At 50.6% G+C, this 21848-nt stretch overlaps 1 protein-coding gene across 2 annotated transcripts in view; it reads right to left on the bottom strand.

Annotated features, from left to right (window-relative positions):
* SEPTIN9 (septin 9) overlaps nt 1-412 on the bottom strand; it is a 165795-nt gene extending 165383 nt beyond the window's left edge. The window contains exon 1 of one of the 2 annotated variants that reach the window (XM_057714701.1): nt 309-412. In XM_057714701.1, coding sequence (XP_057570684.1) covers nt 309-327 — 19 coding nt within the window. In that variant the 5' untranslated portion in view covers nt 328-412. The remainder of the gene's footprint in view (nt 1-308) is intronic. The other variant, XM_057714705.1, reaches the window with a different exon arrangement.
* Nucleotides 413-21848: the final 21436 nt, after the last annotated feature.

Here is a 21848-nt window from a genome sequence, read left to right on the forward strand (position 1 = left end):
CCAGACTCCCCCGGGCACCTGTGGTCTCGGACCAGAGCGCCGAGGCCTTGGAGCGGCGACTTGGAGCAAAGGAGAAAGTCAAGTCCGTCGAGGGGCTCAACGCCTCCAGGACTCCGCGATCCCGATCCAGGGCGGAGCTGCGTCACCGGCGCGAACGCCCCACACAGCAAAGCCCGCCCGGGGAGCCCGGCGCCCCGCGGTGTCCCCGCCTCGGGGACCTGCTCGGCCACCCGCGCCCACCTCCGCTCAGGTGACACAGGCTCGCCCCGGGCCACAGACCCCCTCCGCGCTCCGGGCGCGGCGCCCACCTGAGTACGACTTCCTCATGGTGCCGCCGTGGCCGCCGCTCCCAGGAAAGTGTGGCGGCGGGGCCGCGGGGCGCGGGCTCCCAGGTCGCTAATCCCGGGCCGGGAGCGGGAGGGAGGGGGGCGGGGAGGTGGGGCGCCCCGGCCCCGCCCCCGGCCCGCCCGGCCCCGCCCCTCCCCGTGGAGGTGCGCTCCGAGCCCCGCCCCACGCAGCCGCACACCTGACGGAGCCCCGCGGGCCGCGCATCGAGACGCCGGGCCTGGAGGGGCATCCCCGAGCGCGCTCGTCCCCGTTCCCCCCGGGCGCGTCTCCTGTACTGCGGCCGCAACGCGAGCTGTCCGAGGGTGGGGGTCGCCAAGAGGGCGGCCGCCCCCAGCCGCCACACCCCCCCCTGGCGCGAACGGTTCCTTCCGGGGCGTCTCCGCCACTTTCCAGGCCGGAGTCCGGGCAAGGCGAGGCCGCGCCAGGTGGCAGCGGGAGGAGGGGCTCAGGGAGCGGCCGCCTGGCCGGGCCGTGGGCGTAGCCCGGGGGGTCGGAGCCCGGACGCCGGCTTATTGGACCAGGGCAGGGCAGGGCAGGGCAGACGAGGTACCGTATCTGTCCTGCTGCTTTTCTGGTAATAAGGAGGGCACTGCATTGACTTCTTGAGCTGGGGCCTCGGTTACCTCATCTGTAAAATGGGTACGTTGGACCAGAGGATAATTTCTGTTCCATTAGAGAGTTACTGAGCATCTCCCCTGCATCGGGTACTGTGCGCTCTCAGGGCCTCGATGTAGGAGGGCAGATACAAGGACACGCAGCTTTACAACCTAGGTAATAAAAGCAGTGAGGAGAGTGTGTGTTGTATAGAATTTTCTCTGCTTTTGTATCCCTAAAGAATTTTTCCATAATAAAGCGACTTATTTCTAATGTACAGAGGGGAAAAGTGATGAATTTTGTCTAGAGGGTGTTGTAAGAGTTTTACTGAGGTGATTCCAGAGCAAGGTTTTAAAGAATGAGCAGGAATTTGCCAGGAAGCCAAGGTGATGGGGAGGCGGTCTGTTCCTGGCAGAGGTAAGGGTGTGGCTGAGCCGGAGGCGCGTCGTATCCCAGAACCTGCGGAGAGAGATACGCATGAGCAGCGAAGCCGCCAGATGAAAAAAGGAGCGGGGGAGGCGATTCAGGAAGCACAGCAGACGTTCAGCAAGGGCGCAAGGCTGCCTTCTGCCCGACAATCCAGAGTATACAGGAGACCAAAAGTAGAATTAATGTCACCAAAGGACCTCTTCCCTTTTCCATCTCCTTTACTTTCCTTGGGGGTCCAAGAGCATTTTCATTTCCTGCCAGAAAGTAGAAAATCTGTATAAATAAGAACCGCAGCACACGTGGTTCCCTCACTTTGTCTGTCCCACCTGCTCCCCTTCTTAAGAAATCTGTCCAGCCACAACCCAACAGAGGGAGCAGCCCCTCCACGTGATCCCCCAACCCCTGACTAGAGCTGATTGGACCATAATGGACACTGGACTCCACCTGGGCCAAGCTCCAACTCCTTATCTGGGGACCTGGGGAGGAGGTGGAGGGAGGGGAGCAGCCACAGCCCTGGGGAGTGGAGATGAATTGTGAACAGCTGTCCTGGATTCTGGGATAGCCACACCCCCCACGCACACCCCCAAATGCCACTTGTACCAGCTGCTGCAAATTTCACTCTGGCCAAACCAGGAGGCTGAGCTCTGTCCTGATTCTGGGCAGTTGGCATGGTGTTAGTACCCCCATACTGCTGCCTGAGGTTCCCAAGGCCCAACTACCTCTCAAGAATCTATCTAATGGGCACATAATGTGTTGGTTGTTTCACTTGGCTCAAGTCAGAGGTGCTCTAGTGCACATCCATCCTCTGAGTAGATGGACCCTGGAGTCATGGAGGACCCTTGGGTGTTCTCTTTGTTTGCTTGGCCCCTCAATGCTAGCATTTCTGCCTGTGGGTCATAATCCACAAGTACCTGGGCACCCAGGAACCAAGACACCTGTGTTGTAGTGATATTGCACATATAAAATTGCCAAAAGAGACTTCCCTGGTGGCGCAGTGGTTAAGAATCTGTCTGCCAATGCAGGGGACACTGTTTCGATCCCTGGTCCCAGAAGATCCCACGTGCCACGGAGCAACTAAGCCCATGTGCCACAACTACTTGAGCCTGCGCTCTAGAGCCCGTGAGCCACAACTACTGAAGCCCATGTGCCACAACTACTGAAGCCCACATGCCACAACTACTGAAGCCCAAGCACCTAGAGCCCATGCTCCGCAACAAGAGAAGCCACAGCAATGAGAACCCCGTGCACTGCAGCAAAGAGTAGCCTCTACTCTTCACAACTAGAGAGAACCCGTGTGCAGCAGTCAACACCCGATGCAGCCAAAAATAAATAAATAAGTAAATTAAATAAATAAATAATAAAATCTGAAAAAGAAACTGCCACTAAAAAAAAACAGAATAAATCCCCCTTTAAAAAAATAAAAATAAAGACCTTTTTTGATCCACCCCTTAGAGTAATAGAAATAAAAACAAAAATAAATAAGAGGGACCTAATGAAACTTCAAAGCTTCTGCACAGCAAAGGAAGCTATAAGCAAGACAAAAAGACAACCCTCAGAATGGGAAAAAATATTTGCAAACAAATCAACAGACAAAGGATTCACCTCCAAAATATATAAACAGTTCATGCAGCTCAATATCAAAAAAACAAACAACCCAATCCAAAAATGGGCAGAAGACCTAAATAGGCATTTCTCCAAAGAAGACATACGGATGGCCAAGATGCACATGAAAAGCTGCTCAACATCACTAATTCTTAGAGAAATGCAAATCAAAACGACAATGAGGTATCACCTCACACCAGTTAGAATGGGCATCATCAGAAAATCTACAAACAGTAAATGCTGGAGAGGGTGTGGAGTAAAGGGAATGCTCTTGCACTGTTGGTGGGAATGTAAATTGATACAGCCACTATGGAGAACAGTATGGAGGTTCCTTGCAAAACTAAAAATAGAGTTACCATATGACCCAGCAATCCCACTGCTGGGCATATACCCAGAGAACACCATAATTCAAAAAGGCACATGCATTCCAATGTGCATTGCAGCACTATTTACAATAGCCAGGACATGGAAGCAACCTAAATGTCCATCAACAGATGAATGGATAAAGAAGATGTGGTACATATATACAATGGAATATTACTCAGCTGTAAAAAGCAATGAAGCTGAAACATTTGTAGAGACGTGAATGGACCTAGAGACTGTCATACAGAGTGAAGTGAGTCAGAAAGAGAAAAACAAATATCGTATATTAACACATATATGCGGACTATAGAAAAGTGGTACAAATCAACCAGTTTGCAAGGCAGAAATAGAGACACAGATGTAGAGGACAAACATATGGACACCAAGTGGGGAAAGTGGGGAGGGTTGGGGGGGAATGAATTGGGAGATCGGGATACCAAGTAGTACACTCTAAATACATGCAGTTTATTATGTTAACTGTATCACAATAAAAGTTCTTTAAACAAATTTTTTTAAATAAAAATAAAAATAAATAGATAGATAAATAAATAAATAAAATTGCCAAAAATCTGAAGGAAAAACAAGAGAGGGAGGGAAAGAGGCGGAACGAGTGCATTTTCTGGATGCATAAAGGTTAATTGTTTAAGTGTGAAATTTTTTTAATATAAATTTATTTATTTTATTGGCTGTGTTGAGTCTTTTTTGCTGTGCGTGGGCTTTCTTTTTAGTTGCAGTGAGTGGGGGCTACTCTTCGTTGTGGTGCGCGGGCTCCTCATTGCCGTGGCTTCTCTTGCTGCAGAGCACGGGCTCTAGGCGCGTGGGCTTCGGTAGTTGCAGTACATGGGCTCAATAGTTGTGGCTCACGGGCTCTAAAGCTCAGGCTCAGCAGTTGTGGTGCACAGGCTTAGCTGCTCCGCAGCACGTGGGATCTTCCTGGAGCAGGGATCGAACCCGTGTCCCCTGCATTGGCAGGCAGATTCTCAACCACTGCACCACCTAGGAAGCCCTAAGCATGAAATTTTAATTTTACGGACAACTCTCTAAAATGTATGATGTAATCACTTGCCTCAAGGAGTAGAGTACACCAAATGTTAGTGACTCTTTTTCTTGTGTCTCAAGATCATCTTAAATGATGACATGTTTAATTATTACAGGTTCAGATACTATTAGCTGCTCCTTCGACATAAATGCTTTCAGACAGAGGTTCTGTGAGGATCTTTAGAGGATGCCTGTGGTAGATATTCTAAACTCTCAAGGCGATCCACTAGCTGGGTCCTCACGTGAGGGTAGAGGGAGTTTAACTCAAAAAGTTTTGTGGTGCTGAGTGAAGAAGCTAATCTGAAAAGCCTACAGGCTGCATGATTCCAACTCTATGACATTCTGGAAGAAGCAAAACTATGGAGACAGTGATCAGCAGTTGCCAAGGGGTGGGGGAGGGGGGGAGGATGAAGAGGTGGAGCACAGGGATTTTTAGGGCAGAGAAACAACTCTGTAAGATGCTGTAATGGTGGGTACGTGACATGAAACTTCTGTCCAAACCCATAGGATGTACAACAGCAAGAGTGAACCCTGATGTAAACTACGGACTTTAATAATCAAATATCAGTATTGGCTCATTGGTTGTAACACGTACCACACTAATGCAACGTGTTCATCGGGGGGGAAGCGACAGGGGGGTGGTGTATATGGGAACTCTCTGACTCTCTGTGAGAGTTTTCTGTAAACCTAAAACTGCTCTAATAAAAAAGCATATTTAAAAAAAGGAAAAAAGTTTGTGGGTAAGGTTTGTATCTCAAGGAGTGGATTTTAAATTAACACATAGGCAGCCCCCGGGGCTTTGAAAGGAATTAATTAGGTTCTTGGAGTCAGTGGATGGAGGCAGGACAAAATGAAAAAGAGGCTTTTGGACTCAGACTTTTAGAGGAAGGAAGCAGGCTGAGAAAGCTATTTAGTTGCAAACTCAGTTTTCTTATGAAAAGGAAGTATGATTCAGAGGACAGAGCCAAGGCAGGGAGAACAACCCCTGGGGCAAAGACCTTAAAGAGCCCGCCTCCCCACCTCCACCCCACCCCGAACCCATCTGCACTGATTTACAGGACTAGATCCTGCACCTCGAGTCTGAGCCCACACCATGGTGGGTGAGACTTTCAGGGTCTTGGGGTCGAGTGCGGATATTTTGCATGAGAGAGAGATGTGAGTTGTTGTGGCCAAGGGCAGGCTGTGTCAAACTGTGTTTTCCCAAAGCAGTCGCAACAATATCTCCCATACCTCCTGCTCCTCCACATGTGAGCTTGGCATTCCTCTCTGTGTCCCGTCCCTTTGAATGAGGGGGTGGGGAGGTGGGGGGGCTTGTTGTTTGATTGTAACCCTTGAACTTGGAACCCTGAGCCACTCAGTAAGCATCTGATCACCCAAAGACCTTTGTATGGCAAGGAAGCCCAGAGACTGGGGGTGTATTAGTTATCTATTGCTTCATAACAAGTCAGTACAAACTTAGTGGCTTAAACTGACACACATCTATCATCTGACAGTTTCTGCGGTCAGGAATCCGGGCATGACTTAGCTGGGTTATCAGCTTCAGAGTATCCCATAGGCTACATCCAAGGTATTGGCAGAGGCTGGGTCTCATCTGAAGGCTCAGCTGGGGAAGGATCCACGTCCAAGCTCATGTGGTTGTTGCAGACTCAGCTCCTCAAAGGCTCTTCAGTGGAAAGCCTCAGTTTTTAGCCGACTAGAGCTGAGTTCCTTGCCATGTGTGACTCCCAATACAGCAACTTGTCCATCAAAGTCAGGAAGAAAGACGGTCTGCTGGCAAAATGGACATTACAGTCTTGTGATCTGATCAAGGAAGCAGCAGCTCATGAGTACCAGGAGGCAGGGTTCACTGGGACCATCTCAGAAGCAACCTGCCATGGGGAGACGACCTGGGGAGGCGGCCGCTCGGTGAGTAGTCCTGGACTTTGAGTCTTCCTGGCCCCGGTGCCAGAAATGCAAGCAGAGAGCCTTCATGGGGTCCCCTTCCTGCACCTTCTCCTATTGTCAGCAGGTCTGAGGCTTCCTGCCCCAGCCATGGCCTCTGCCATCTGCCTCCGTTTCTGAGCTCTGTTGCTTCTGCTCACTTTTTCTTCTCTCTCTTCTGTCAACTTCTTTCTAGTCCTTTCCCCAGCTGATCCCTCAGTTTTCCAGACCTGAATGGTTAGGCTTGGCTTTGGCAGGCCAACTGGGGGCACTGCTTTTGTCTCCTGACCCAAGAGGGGCCGGCTCACGCTGGGGGTGTGGCCACCTTTGCACCTTCAGCTCAGCTCAGCTCAGCTGCCCTCTCCCCTGCTTGCCTCAGCATCTCTGCTGCTGACGGTTCTCTGACTCTGACGTGTGGTTGTCCCCGAGCTTGAACTTGTCAGATGACTGAGGCCTTGCTGCGTGTGTACAATTTACGGTAAAGGTGTGGCTGCACTGACATTCTCCTATGCAATGTGGGAGTGTACACTGCTTCCACCTTTACAGAAAGCACTTGGCAATAAAATTTAAATGCCTTTAAAATGTGCCCATGTGCTTTGTCCCAGTAACTATACTGTCTTCTCATTGGTTGATTCAATATGTATTTCTTGGTTACTCATTATGGCCCCTGCCCTCTAAAGCTTATACTTTAGTAGGGGAAACAAATGTTAACCATATAAGAAGATACAATGAGGGTATATGCTAAAAGGTTTGCATCTGGTCTGGGGTCAGGGAGGGCTTCCCTGTAGAAGGGGAGGTTGGGCTGAGACCAGGAAGATGAACAAGTATTAACCAGGAAAAACAAAGAGGAAAGAGATTGCAGGCAGAGAACAGCCTGTGCAAAGGCCCTGTGGTGAGAGGAAATAATGGTCCCTTACAAGGAACTGGAAGAGGACCCAGGAGGCTGGAGCCCACAGAAGCTGGAGGGATGGTGGAGGGACCAGGCCTGTTAGGCACGTTAAGGACTTGGGTTTATATTTAGGATAAAGATTCTGAAAGAAAAGGAAAGTCATGGAAAGGATCTGAGAGGGGAGGAGTGGAGCTGACATGACCAGATCTGCATTTTTTTCTTTTTTGTCATGCAGCTTGTGGGATCTTAGTTCCCCAACTAGGGATTGAAACTGCACCTCAGCAGTGAAAGTGAGGCGTCTTAACCACCGGACCACCAGGGAAGTCCCCAGATCTGCATTTTGAAAATGTGCCCCTAGATGAACAGAGGAGTCACAGGAGGGGATGAGAGTCCAGCTAGGTGCCTAAAGCAGTGTTCCCAGCACAAGGAGATGGTGGCTTGGACCACGATGGAGAGATGGACAGATGTGAAGCGAGAAATTCCAGAATATTCAAGAGGAATTCTGGAGAGAAAATCACCAGGACCTGGGGACAGGCTGCATGGGAGGCCAAGAGGAAGGGAGAGGTCAGCATGGGTCAGGATTCTGGCAGGAACAGCAGGATGGCAGGTGGTGCCTCTGGCAGAGAGAGGAAAGAATGACAGAGGACAAGCTGGGTTCCGGGCACATGGTGCTGAGGAGGCTTCAAAGCATTCGAGGCTTCAGGGGGTGGTGGCAGGTATGGTTTGGTGTCAGAGGCGGGGTCTCAGCTGGGGGGGAGGTGGGAACCGAGGTGCAGGAGGGGACATGACTGCCCAGGCCCTGCCTAATGGAAAACAGACTCGCCAACAAAAGGTGGACACGAGGATGTTGGCAGCAGTCTTACTGACAATACGGGGAAATGTAAAGCTGGTATTCAATAATGGGCTGAGATTTAAATAATAACAGTCCTCTTATTTGGGAGAAGAATAAGACACAACTCTGAGAGGTGCCAAATGAAGACTTCAGGAAATGCTTCGGGACTAGGTGGGGGTGGGGGTCGCACAACAGTGTGAATTGCTTGCTTTAAAATGGTTATTTTGTGTTACGTGAATTTCACCTCAAGAAAAAAATTTTTAATATTTATTTTGGCTGCGCTGGGTCTTAGTTGTGGCACATGGGATCTTCCTTGTGGCATGCGGCCTTCTTAGTTGTGGCATGCATGTGGGATCTAGTTCTCTGACCAGGGATGGAACAGGGGCCCCCTGCTTGGGAGCTCGGAGTCTTACCCACTGGACAACCAGGGACGTGCAAGAAATTATCTTTTTAAATGAAGGCTACAAGGGCTATACGCACACAAAGATTTTACTTGTGTAGAAAACAGAAACAGGGGCTTCCCTGGTAGCGAAAAGGTTAAGAATCCGCCTGCTAATGCAGAGGACACGGGTTTGACCCCTGGGCAGGGAAGATCCAACATGCTGGGGAGCAGCTAAGTCCATGCGCCATAACTACTGAGCCCACGGCCACAGCTACTGAAGCCCACACACCTAAAGCCCAGGCTCCTCAATAAGAGAAGCCATGGCAACGAGGAGCCCGTGCACCACAACGAAGGGTAGCTCCCGCTCGCCGCAACTAGAGAAAGTCTAGGTGCAGCAACAAAGGCCCAACGCAGCCAATAAATAAATAAATTTATAAAAATAAATAAATAAACAAACAATTCAGAAGTAGACCTTCAGGGAGTTCCCTGGAGGTCCAGTGGTTAGGACTCAGCACTTTCACTGTGGGGGCCTGGGTTCAATCCCTCGTCAGGGAACTAAGATCCCACAAGCTGTGCAACACAGCCAAAAAAAAAAAAAAAATAGAAGTAGGCCTTCAGATTACATGAAGTACTAAGCCAGCGTTTTCAAAACAAACGAATTATGGTCTATTTATTGTCCACAAAGGTACAAAGGCATTCCAGTGGAGAAAGGACAGCCTTTTCAAGAAATGGTGCTGTAACCACTGGACATCCATGTGCAAAAAAGATAAATCTCCACTCGATGAATAAATAAATTTTTTAAAAAAGAGAACAGAAACATAAAATGTATAATTTTATAATAATTAAAGAAAAACATAAAAATATAGGAAGCCACACATCAAGTGCCAACAGCACTGCTTGTCAGTCGTGGGATTGTGGGTGACCTATTCCCTTGATTGTGTTTTCCTGTGGGTCCCATAGTGAACATATATTGCTTTCGTAATCTTAAAAAAAATAGATGCACACGCTATGTATGCACATATGGACAGGAACATATCAATGGGTAATATTTTTATCCTTGGACACCTTTTCTTGAGGCCAATGTTGATATATTGTAAAAGCCTCTTTGATCTTGAAATCTTTTACAACTAAACATTGTTATCAGAATCTAAAGCAAGTTCTTTTTTGTCTAGATTTGGGCCATTTGGCCTGCCAATTTTCAAAGCACCTTTGACCATTCATTTCAGATGGGCTGTTCCCGTGTGAGTCTGCATTATAGAGAATCTATGACACGGAGTCCGTGGATTTCCATCTCGATGAAGCAGGGGTCTGGGCCTGTCATTGGCTGAGTCCCAGTGACCATGAAAGCCAGGGTCGACCCCCAAATCCTGGGACTCAGACTCCCTCACTCCCCCAGATCAGGCCTCAAACAGCAGCTGAGCCTCCTCCAGGGAGAGATCTGTCCTGGATTCACGCAAAGTGCTTCCTCAGAGGAGGCACAGTCCTCCCTGACCAGCATCCTGAGGAAGGGGCGGGTCTTCTGGAAGATCAGCCCGGGCAGTGCAGGCCCGATGACCCCCGCTGCCCACACTTCTTCAGGGAAGCCTTCAGTGGGGCAACCACAGTCCCCATGCAGCTACTGCCTATCTCCCGGGTCCATCATGTTAACAGAAAAGAGACCTCCGAGGTCACACAGTGGCAACACTTACATTAAACAAACTTGCTGGGCTGCTCTTCGTTGCAGGACTTCTCAGGGCCTTTAATATACTCATAGATGCTGCGAGTCTCCCTCTCAGGGTTGCAGCATGCAGCATTTCCCAAGCTCATTGGACTGCAAGACTCATCACAGGGCCCCTAACAGCTCCATGGGACATCCTTTGGGAAAGGACCCTTGTACACCACACTTGGTCAGATGGGGGCGGGGAGGGCATACATCAGCCAGGGCTAGACGCACACCTTAGAAGACTCCTCTGAACCTTGGCTCTTGTCCCCTCCTGCTAGCCTTGCCTGCTCCTTCTCTGTCCCTCTGTCCACAGGAGGAGGAGTCAGGATGAGCTTTCTGATGGGAAAACTGCATCCCAGGAATGAAGAAGGGGAGGGACTGACATTTCACCAGTGCCTTTGCTCCTGCCATCCCTTCCCCCTGTAACACCCTTTCCAGGGACTCTAATCTGGTCTTTGGAACCAGATGGAGTTCCTCCTCCTCCTCCTCATCTTCCTCCTCCTCCTTCTCTGTGGGGCTTCTTCTCCCAGGGGCGGTTTCCTCTGAGCTTATCTCTGCAGCAGGGAGAAGCTAGACTTATCTCCCTCCACTGGAATCTCCCAGGGAGCTTTAACAGCCACCCACTCAGGCCCCGCCCCTGGCCCATTCAATCAGAATCTCTGGGGGGGCGGAGCTTTTAAAATGCTCTCTGGGCTAAGCCCAGGGGGCCTGGTGGCGGGAAGCCAGAGGTCTGGGCTGAGATCCCAGGGCCGCTGGCTCTCGGCACTATGCCCTCCTGCATGACCCCAAGCCCCTGAGCCTCAGTGGGGATAAGGATGCCTGTCCTGGGCTGTCCTGGGGTTGGGTGGTGCCCCTGCATCCCCAAGTGGATGGTGAGCCAGGTGTGCAGAGGTACTTGGTACACATTTGATGGTGGGGTGAAGGGCAGCTGGTGGGAACGCGTCCCATGCAGGACCCAGGCGGAGAGGAAGGCCAGGTGTCTGCACTTATCTTGAGAGCAATTGCGGTACAGTTTCCTGGAGTAAGTGAAACTTCATTTACTTTCATTAAAAACATAAATAAACATAGGGCCTGCCAGACAGGGCCAGTGGGAGTGTTGGGAAAGAGCTGGCAACCCTCAGGGGCTGCAGCTGCGGGTGGCCAAGGGTCACGGAGCAGAGTTGGGGTGGCGGGGGAGGGGGGCGGGCGCGGATGACACACCCATCCTGCAGCGCCCTCTGGCTCTCCTTGGCAAACCCACAGTCCTCACATGTTCTCAAAGTGTCCCTCACGAAGTTGCCAGATCAAATACAGGATGCCCAGTTAGATCTGAGCTTCAGATAAGCAACAAATAATATTTGTAGCATAAGTATGTCCCATGTAGCATTTGGGATATACTGATTCTAAAAAATGATTGTTTATCTGAAATTAGAATTTAACTGGGCATCCTGTAATTTTGCTTGCTAAAGCTGGAAGCCCTGTGGCCTCAGCCCCCAGATCTAGACTAGTAGTCTTGCAAGGGAGCTTTGACCACGCCCCCATTCGGGGCTCCCAAACTCCAGGCTGGGGACTGGGGCCGGCCTGTGACAAGTCCTCACCAGTCAGAGGCAAAATGAGACAAGTGGGCACAATGCAAAGAGGTGAGGTTCTGGGGTTTTGTTTTTGGCTTTTTTTGCTTTTTGCTATTTTTTAAGTAAAGCCAAAGAAGTTCAAAGGACCGGTCTTCATTGTGAAATTTTCCCTTCCTACATGTATAAATGTCCTACGTGAGACAAAGTCCTTAAAAAAATAAAACAATGATGGGACTTCCCTGGTGGTCCAGTGGTTAAGACTCCACTTCCACTGCAGGGGGCCAGGGTTCAACCCCTGGTCCAGGAACTAAGATCCCGCATGCTCGCCTAGCGTGGCCAATACATACGTAAATAAATGTTTAAAAAAATAAAATAAAACAATGGTAATAGGAAGCAGTGTGTGTCTTCTAAAATTCATCTTTTAGGCAAAATGAAACCATAGCCACTCCATCTTAAAGTCTCCAATTAAAAAAAATAAACAAAACTGGATGGTGAAATCGCAAAGCCACGGGCAGTAAAAGGACTATCCCCACACCAGAGCCTGGTAGGTGAGCCCCTCCCCGGGTCTGGTCAGAAGCTACAATTCTCTGCTCCCAGCTGGCACTTCCAGCCCTCTCCAGCCCTTCCCCCCTGCTGTCTCCCACCCCCCATCTCCCAGCCATGAGGCCTGGCTGTGACCTCCTTGCTGGGAACTTTGGAAAAAGCCCTTGACCTCTCTGATCTTTTGTTTTCTTGCCCTTGGGATGGAGACCATGACCCAGCCCCAGGGTTGCTCAGGATCGGGTAGAGGCTGCACGGGTGTGTCCACATGCTTTGTTCTTTACATTGCATACTTACAATCTGTGCACTTTTCTGGTGTCCATGCTGTAATTCAATAAAATCGTTTATTAAAAATTAACAACTAAGTTCAATTAGCAAAGAGGCTTCCGATAGAGAGAACCGACACGATTTATCTTGCTAGGAAATGTTATTACCTCCAGCTTTCAAGTGGGGACAGTAAGTTATTATTGGTCTCCTGCAGGCAGCTGGCAGAGCTCCCCACCATGGAATACAAATGTTCAGCTGAGCTCACATTTGGGTCAGTTTAATGAGGTTTTATTTTTAAAAATTAACCTTCAAACCCATTACATTCCAGGAAGCTGAAAATTTACACTGGTTTTCCATTTTTAATGGGCTTACAATAAAAGGAAATATTTAAAGCTCAAAAAAAAAAAAAAAAGATGGCACTTTCAGTCCATTCTTCAAGTCACCCCATATAGACATAAAAGACAGAGAAAGACACGTAAACTATAAAAAGAGAAACTTAAAGGACATAACCATAATAAAAAAAAAATAAGATACCCATTTCCATGTAACAGACACTAAACGAGTCAGGAACTGGGGCCACATGCTGCACAGGTGCTGGAGCAGGGCTCTCAGCTGGAGAAGTAGGAGGAAGTAGCTTCCAAGCCATGACCCCCAGGGACTTAGCGACTGGGTCCCCAATATGCCCAACATCCCCCCAGGAGATGGGTTCTCTGAGCCAACAGGAAATGACTTCACTGTTCTGGAGTGGGACCATCAGGAGGCCAAGTAGAAGCAGCTGGAAAACGAGGGAAGGTGGTGGAATGGGGGAGGATTAAAGGGAAAGAATATATCTATGTAAGATGAGCCTACAACCCTGATCCCCCAAACATGGGCATAACTACTGCTGATAAAGACAGTCAGGAAAAACCAACCATGGAGACATGAAGTCCCTCCATACGCGATGGAAGTAACAGGAATCTGAAGATGGTTTTCAAATAAAAGTATGTAGGATTATCAAAGAAAATTTTTAAATTATGGAACCCAGACTGGCTTACTGAAACAAAAACATGTGGTCTTGAAAAAAAATCAACTAGAAATCCCAGAGGTAAAAGGTGTGATTATTGAAATTAAAAACTAAACGGAATACACCTGGTTGGACACCAGGTGTCCAGAGAGAGAGAATTAGTTGGCAGATATGACTGAGAATGTGGCCCAGAAATAAATAAGTGAAACAGACAAAATAAGAAGTTACAGGTAAGATCAAGAAGCTTCCGAATATGTCTAACAAGTACTTCAGAAGAAGAGAATAGAAGGAATGATGAAAAATAATATTCTCAAAGATAATAGCCAAAATCTTTCAAACACAAAATGCAGCACAGGATAAATAAACATCAAAACATCAATTCAGATACTGAATAGTAAAACTGTAGCCCATCCAAGGATAAAGAGAAAATCTGAAAAGGTATCAGAGACAAAAAGACAGATTACCCACAAAGGAATGAGTAGAATTCAGCAGATTTCTTTTAGTCTGGAGAAACATCTCCAAGGGCTAAAGGACCACAACTGTCATCCTAGAACTCTATAGCCAGCTAAACTATCATTCAAGAGTGAGAATAGAGAACAGACATTTTCAGACATGCAAAGTCTAAGAAAGAATTCCCCTACCACAAACCACCCCTGAAAGATTTACCAAAGGGTGGACTTTAGCAAGAAGAAAAGTCAACCCAGGAGAAAAGAGAAGACTGAAAGAAACAAGGGTGAACACAGAAATATATTGGTTAATTTAGTTAATATTGATCATGAAAATAATAACTAATTTCACGTGTTGTAAACAGTGGGACTGAAATCCTAAACATAGTAACAAAAACTGTGAAGGATTATGTTCAATGGCAACTTCAAGCTTGCAAAGAAGGATAGAATATTGAACAATTTTCCACTTTGTTATAAAAATGTAGAGTTAAATATCTATATTTAAATACCTAGCAGGAATTCCCTGACGGTCCAGTGGTTAGGACTCCGCGTTCTCACTGCTGAGGGTGCAGGTTCAATCCCTGGTCGGGGAACTAAGATCCCACAGGCTGTGCAGCATGGCCAAAATTAATTAATTAATTAATTAATTAATTAATATCTACCAAAAGGGTTCATCCCACAGCTTCCAAACAGAAAAGAAAAGAATGTTGAAATCCTTATCAGTTCAACAAAAGACAGGAACGAGAGACAAAGTGTCATGGTAAATAGAAAACATAAAATTAATCAACAGTCCAAACATATCAATAATGCAGAATGATATCAGTAGCAAGATTGACACACGATTCTAAGTATTCCTTATGGATATTTATTCATGTGAAAATGTATATAAAATTATAAATGTAAAGACATTAGGAAAGTAGTTAGCCCTGCAAAAGTATGAAAATTAAAGTCCCAAACAGGGTACAGGGTGGTCTTCAATTTTATGTATAACATTTTACTCTTAATGTTTACTGGGAGGGAGGGAGAGAGGGGCGGTCTGAATCAAACCCAATGTTTACCTCTGGGGCAGTAGATGCACATTTGTTACATGGGTCTCCATTCAGCAGCCGTGGCTTTTCCCCAGGGCAAAGGCTGAGTGTGGCGGGCAAAGGAGAAAGCCCCTATTTGGGCCCCTGCTCAGGTCTCCAGGCTGCAGGGCGCGGTGGTTGGGTGGGTGGGGGGGTCCTGGGAAGGCAGCTTCTCACTGACCAATGAGCTCAGAGGAGCTGCTGGACCTCTCGGAGCCTCAGCTATCATCTGTCAAATGGGAAGACAATTCCTGCCTTGCAACGTGGCTTCAAGGACTAAGAAAGTGTCGGCGCTGAGCCTGGCTCCGAGTAAGAGGTGCTCAGTGACGGTGCGAGATTGGGGGCGCCTTCCTGCCTGGCAGCACCGCTGCTTGCCCCCCCGCTGCACACTCCTCCCCTTTGGGGCAGGAGCCCACGCCTGGGCCAAGAGCATCCATCCTTTCCCGGGATGTCAGGTGTGGCAGGGACAGGCACTGGGGCTGATGTGACTTTTCCAATCAGGAGATGGTTTGGGCTGGTACCTTCCAGAGAGGAGCATGGCAAGGTCAGGAAACAGCTGAGAATGGTTTCAGGAAGTGATGAAACAGGACAGAAATAGGATGTGGAGGTGGAAGTGGAGGTGGAAATGGAGGAAGTGATATGGATGAAGGGGGTCATGGAGATGGGGGAGGTTGAAGAGGTGATAAGAATGGTGGAGGTGATGACGATGGAGATGATGGAGGTGGAGGAAGTGATGGGGATGGAGGCAATGGAGGAGGTCATGTGGATAGGGGAGGTGATAGGATGGAGGAGGTCATGAGGATGGAGAAGGTGATGGGGATGGAAGTGATGGAGATGGGGGAGGGGATGGAAAGGAAGAGATGATAGGCTGGAGGTGATAGAGGTGGAGGAAGTGATAGGATGGAGGAGGTGGGGTGGAGGAGGTGATGGGATGCATGAGGTGATAGGATGAGGGAGGTGAGGAGGTGGGGAGGGAGGGGAGGTGGGCATGGAGGCTGCAGCTGTATGCTGGTGGAGTCCATGTCATGGGAAGGGTGACCAGCTCACTGAATGGGAGCAAAGAGCTTTATTTTCTCCTTCGTCGCCCTTGCTTACTAGGCAGTTTGAGAAGCTTTTCCTTCACTTTCAGCACCAAGAACCATCTCATCTTCCCTAATGTAGACTTGCTGTCACATGTTCAAAAAAATCAGACTGATCCAACCCAAAAGGTCAACATCACACTCTATTCAAAGCCGCAGGGCCCGAGACCGGACTGCTCTTCACCTCCTGGCTCCCCTCCACCCTGTTCACACCTCCTCTCCCCTCACTCGGCCTCTGACTCCTCCATGGGGCAGGAGGGAGAAAGAAAGGGGGCAAGGCCGAGGCTTGCTCAGCTCGTGCCGGCGAGGTTGTCTCTTACCCATCATCAAGTCCTGGGTCAGGGGTGTCCAAGCACAGGCTCTGCTGTGGAGACCCCCGCAGGGACCTCTCCAGGCCCCACCACAGCCCCTGGCTGGTGGTTCAACGCACTCAGGCAGCCAGCCCTCCAAAGACTCCCTGCCCGGCCCACCCCGTGGTGCCACGAGGGGAAGAGTAGAAATGCAAAGTGTGGCCATCCAGGCGGCCTCTGGAATGTTCCAGACACTCGCAGAGCTAGCTCTGCCTGTCTGCACACAGGGGCCCATGCACACCGGCCAAGGCTCCCAAGAACACCCCACTTCTCATGTCCCAGGGTGCAATTCTGAAGCTCAGTAAATGCCCGGCTGAGGATCTGACCTCTGCAAATGGTTCCCTCAGGACTCCCTCTCTTGGTTTGGGTGTGGGGAACACGCCTCCTCATATCCACTCACCACCTCTATTCCTAGAACCTTGCTTCTAGCCAAGCCCACTGTCAGATCTGAGCATCCTCTGTGCTCTTGCGGCCTTGGCTCGGGCACGCCCTGTCTAGTGCTTTACAGGCACTAATTTATTGAAGCCTCATCACAGTCCCATTTCAGATGAGGAAACAGAAGCACAGAGAGCTTAAGTCACCCGCTCAAGGTCACACAGTTGCTCAGCAGGGCAGCCTAAACTCCATCCCGGGCAGCACCCCTCCTGGCACGGGGTTCGTAACCACCACGCTGTCCTGTCTGGCCCTCTGCTGACCACTCTGCAATCTCCTGGCAAGTCCTGCACGGAGTGTCCAGAACCCCATCTGAAAGGTTCAGGCTTTGTCCGTTCTCCTTCGCCTCCCGGCTTCACGCAGACCCCGGGGTCATCGGGGAAAGCCCACTGGACGTGCGGAGCCCAGCGGTTCCTGGCGTGGGCGGGGTGAGGGAATAAAGGAGTGGTTATTCTCAGCCTGGACTCCAAGCATTTAAAGACTTATTCACAGGCAAGGCCTTCTGGGAACGGGCCTCTGGGCTCCTAACCGCAGGCACAGGACCCGGCAGCTCGCTGCAGCGCGCGTGCCAGGCGGCATGCTGACCCGGCTCTGGGCAGCCGGCGGTGACTCAGCCCTCAGAAATTACAGGCTTCCAAGGATCGGTGGGCGCCTGTCGGGGGAGGCAGCCCTAGAGGGGCCTAAATACAGGTTGGGGGAAGGAGAGCCGGGCAGAGCCGGGGTGGGGGCGGGGCCTCTGCCGAGGGTGTCCTGGGTCACACCTTCCGGGAGGGAAAGGGAGGGGAGGGGGACACAGTCAGGCCCAGGAGGTGGGGGCCCAGAAGACAGGCCCCCGCAGGGAAGAGGGGGAGGGAGCCCAGGACAGGCCTGGGGGCCCTGACTGGGGGCCCTCAGCTCCCCTCGGTGATGGAGGAGAGCCCCCTTGCCCGGCCACGTGCCAACTGAGCGAGAGACTGGCCCTGTCCCAACGCTGGCCTCTGGAACCTCGCAGTGCTCTGAATCGTGACCACCTAGGGCAGGACTGGGAAGGGTCTCACTTTTACTGCGTTCCTGAGCCTGTGGTGCCCGGCCCAGGGCTGGGCCGTGGATTAAGGGTTGGTGAACTGGCACAGAGTGGGGCGGGGTCTCATTCACCTGTCTGCCCCCCAGCCCCCCCCACCCCGCCTTTCTCCCAGCGCAGAGCTGGGCACAGAAAGGGGCTTTCTGTGTTTCTGGAAGGAAATGGAAAAGAACAAAAAAAGGACTGGCCTCTGGGGTCTCCCTTTCTTCCTGTCCTAATCCCCCTAAACGCGCCTGCCTCCGCGGCCTCCCCTCGGCCCGACCCTGACACGCTGATGGGGGTGTTTACACGCAGACTCAGTGGCCGAGATTCCAGGCGGTGAGGAGCCGGGAGGCTGGCGGGTTCTGAGAGGCAGCAGCCGTTCCCTCCGGCACAAAGGCCCCGGATGGAGCTCTGAGTTTTGTTAGGTCTGTGGAACTTTCTAGAGGTGTGTGCAGCCCACACTCTCATTTGCTGTGAGGTCACCAGGCTCTGGCAGTGGGGCCGCAGGAAAGGAGCAGAGAAAGGGGATTCAGTCTCAAGAACTCCCTGGGCTCAGTGGGGTCCGTGGGGCTCGCCCCCCAGCTTTTCTGTTTCCCACTCCGGAAGGCCGCAGCCCCATCCTCACAAAGCCCCCACTTGAAAGAATGACCGTCATCTGGGGCGGAGGTCGTTTCCAGGTCTACCTCTCCCTGCTTGCCGGCATCCCTCAGCTGGGGAGCAGCAGACTGTTTCTCCCCGGCCAGTGCTTTTCAGTGGAGGGCAGATGGGCACCCTGCAGCCTGGGCTCCCCGCCCATCGCTCCAGCGTGGTGCCCCTCTGGGGTTGGGGCAGTGGCAGAAGCTGGCCAGCCTGTGTGTGCGGCCCACGTCTCGTGGGCCCAGCAGGAGGCAGTGCCTCCACTTTTCACAGAGGAAGATCTTGCCTGTGCCAAGGTCCTGTGTTCATCACTGACCTTCAAACAGACACGCCATCACTCAGTCAAATGATTAGGGACGTCCAGCCTGGATAGGACGGTGCAGACCAGTCTCTTCCCGCTCCTCTCTGCTAAGCAGAGCATAAACCCTGGGATGATGCAAGAGGCAACCAAAGGGGGTTCTGACGAGTGGAACGAGAAGGTAAGCTGGTCAGCGACCCCAAGGCTGGTTCGGGACAGTGAACAGCAGGGCATCTATGACCCCTTCCCACCCCCCACCCCCAACAGAAGCAGGTGACCCAGGCGTGCATTTCCCAAGCCCTGACCTTGAAACAGGAGGCAGCCCAAGCAGGCTCACGAAACAAGCTCCACCAGGCAGAGCCAGCAAGGAGCCCGACTGGCAGCCCCCAGCATTAAGTGGCCAGGTGTCAGATGGTGTTATCATTTTTGTTTCAGTCATCACATTTGATTTAGAACCCTCATGGAGAGGAGAGAGTACTGTACGTACCCACATTTCTGCTTTTTCCATTATTCTTTACACCTTCCCGATGCTTTAAGACTCCTTCTTTTACTATATACTTTCTGTTTTAAGAACTTCCTTTAGCCATTCTTTAGATCTGTCAGCTGAGAAAAATTCTTTTAGCTTTCCTTTATCAGAGGAGGCCATTCATTCCTGAAGGATAGTCTCACCAGATTTAAAATTCACAGTCGACAGTTCTTTTATTTCAGCACTTTTGTGGCCATGATTCCAATGACAGTCTCACTTTCAGAGCCTTGGCAGTGCTGTTTGGGTCAGCCTGGCTCATCCCGTGCTGCTGGGGCTCCCGCCGGTTTCTGCTCGTGCTGCTCAGGTGGGAGGAGGGCCTCCCGGCTCACTGGGACAGAGAGTGCTTCCTGGGCCAGTGCTTCTTATGGTGGAATTTCCCTTTGCCATTGGGGTCTCCCCCTCTCCCTGTGCCAGCATTTTTTCCCCAAGTGCCCAGAAAACACTCATCAGGATCACCATATCCTGGGACATAAAATAAACCTCAACAAATTTTTGAAAATTAAAATCATACACAGTCTGTTCTCTGCCTCTAATAGTATCAAACTAGAAATCAACAACAGAAAGACAATGAGAACATCTCTAAACACTTGGAAATTAAACAACACACTTCTACATAATCCACAAAGATTATTTAGAAAGAGGAAGTCAAAGAAGAAGTCTCAAAGGAGATTTAAAACACACAGAACAGAGCAAAAATAAAGATAGCACATACTAAAGTGTGTGGGATGCAGCTAAAGCAGCACTGGGTGGGAAATTTATAGCCCTGGATGCTTACATGGAAAAGGAGGATGTCTTAAATCGGGTGTTGATGGAGGCAAGTCCTGTGCTCGGTGCTGAGGTGACAATGGGGCTTACAAGTACCCAAGGGGGACTTCCCTGGCAGTCCAGTGGTTAGGACTCTGCACTTTCACTGCCAAGGGCACAGGTTCAATCCCTGGTTGGGGAACTAAGATCCTGCAAGCCACGTGGTACAGCCAAAAAAAGAAAGAAAGAAAAAGTACCCAAAGGGCTTACAACTCAAATGAAAGGGAGGCAAGGAAATAAAGACTTCACATGCATTGTGGTCAGGGGCTTCCATCGAAGGCGTTACAGGGGTCCAGGAGGGAACAGAGAGTGTCAAATCCAGGCTAGGGGAACCAAGGAAGGCTTCTCAGAGGAGGTGATCCTGAGCTGAGTCTGGCAGATGAGGTAGACCCCCATAATGGGGAGAGGGTGCTCTGGGCTCAGGGACTTGGACACTCAGGAGTGCCCAGAGAAGGAAAACATGGCCCAGCAAGGCCCAGTCAGCTTGGCCAGGGCAGGGAAAAATGGAGGCAGGGCCAGGCTCGGAGTAAAACGGTGAGGAGTTTGGACTTGATCCCAAGGCAGTTACGATTTGCAAATATTTTCTCCCCTTCCACAGGTTGCCCTTTCATGCTGTTGATTGTTTTCATTGCTGTGAAGACCCGGATTTAAAGGGTGCATGTGATTAGGTCAGGCCCATCCTGGTAATCTCCCTATCTTAAGGTGACTTGACTTGGGACTTTAATGACACCTGCAAAATCCCCTCACTGCAGAGTCTAGACTGGCATTTGACTGAATCACCGGGAGAAGGTGTGAGCACACCAGGGGCTGGGAATCCTGGGGCATCTTAGAATTCTGCCTATAGCTGTCATTAAGTGGAGGAGGCTGTTGTCACTCAGCCAAGGGTGTTGGCTAAGATGTCACACATACTGAAGCTGTATATCAAGATGGCAGGATCTGGGTGAAAGGGACACGGTGCACTTGGGCCCACGTGGCGGTGGGGGCTGAGTCAGGTGGGAGCACTGGCCTCAGTGGGGCAGGAGGAAGGGGAGGACCAGGCCTGGAAGCAGCGCAGGAGCCAGGGGTGCTGACTGTCAGAAAGGGGGTGGGGAGGGCAGAGGAGAGTGGAAGTCCGGATGGCAAGTCAGCACCCTGCAAGGAGCACCCATAAGATGCTCCTGTGAATCTGAAATGTGACCAGCTGTGGGGCTGCCCCTGGACCTCGCTGGGGGTCAAGGGTCCTGGCGTCCATCTATGAGCTCTGCAGACACGGTCCTGCCTCTGCGCTGCTCAGAGCCCAGCTCAGCATCTTCCTTGGAGGCACACCCCAGAGGTGTCCTCGGCCAAACCCAGCAGGAGATGGGCTTCTGGTGTGTCCTCTGACCTTGCTCCTCCTTCACTGCTCTCCACCCCCTTGTAATTAACTTAAAATTGTGCCATTAAAGGTTTGATTCATTACAGCGGGCAGGTGAACAAAACAGACATAGTGACGCCTTCAGGAGCTCACAGGCTAGGATAAGGTGAACCTGAGACAGGTGAACAACGATGGTACAACCTGGCGAGAGCTAGGATGGGGAACAGGATGCTAGATGAGCACAAGAGCAGGAGCGCCCACCCTAATGTGGAGGCATCAGAGAAGGCGTCCTGGAGGAGGTGGCCTCCTGGAGGTAAAGTTCCTCAGGTTAGGCTGAGGGAGAGAACATCCCTGGCAGAGAGCCAAAGGAGACTGT

The sequence above is a fragment of the Hippopotamus amphibius genome, chromosome 17 (genome assembly GCF_030028045.1).
Source record: "Hippopotamus amphibius kiboko isolate mHipAmp2 chromosome 17, mHipAmp2.hap2, whole genome shotgun sequence".
Classification (NCBI taxonomy): Eukaryota; Metazoa; Chordata; class Mammalia; order Artiodactyla; family Hippopotamidae; genus Hippopotamus; species Hippopotamus amphibius.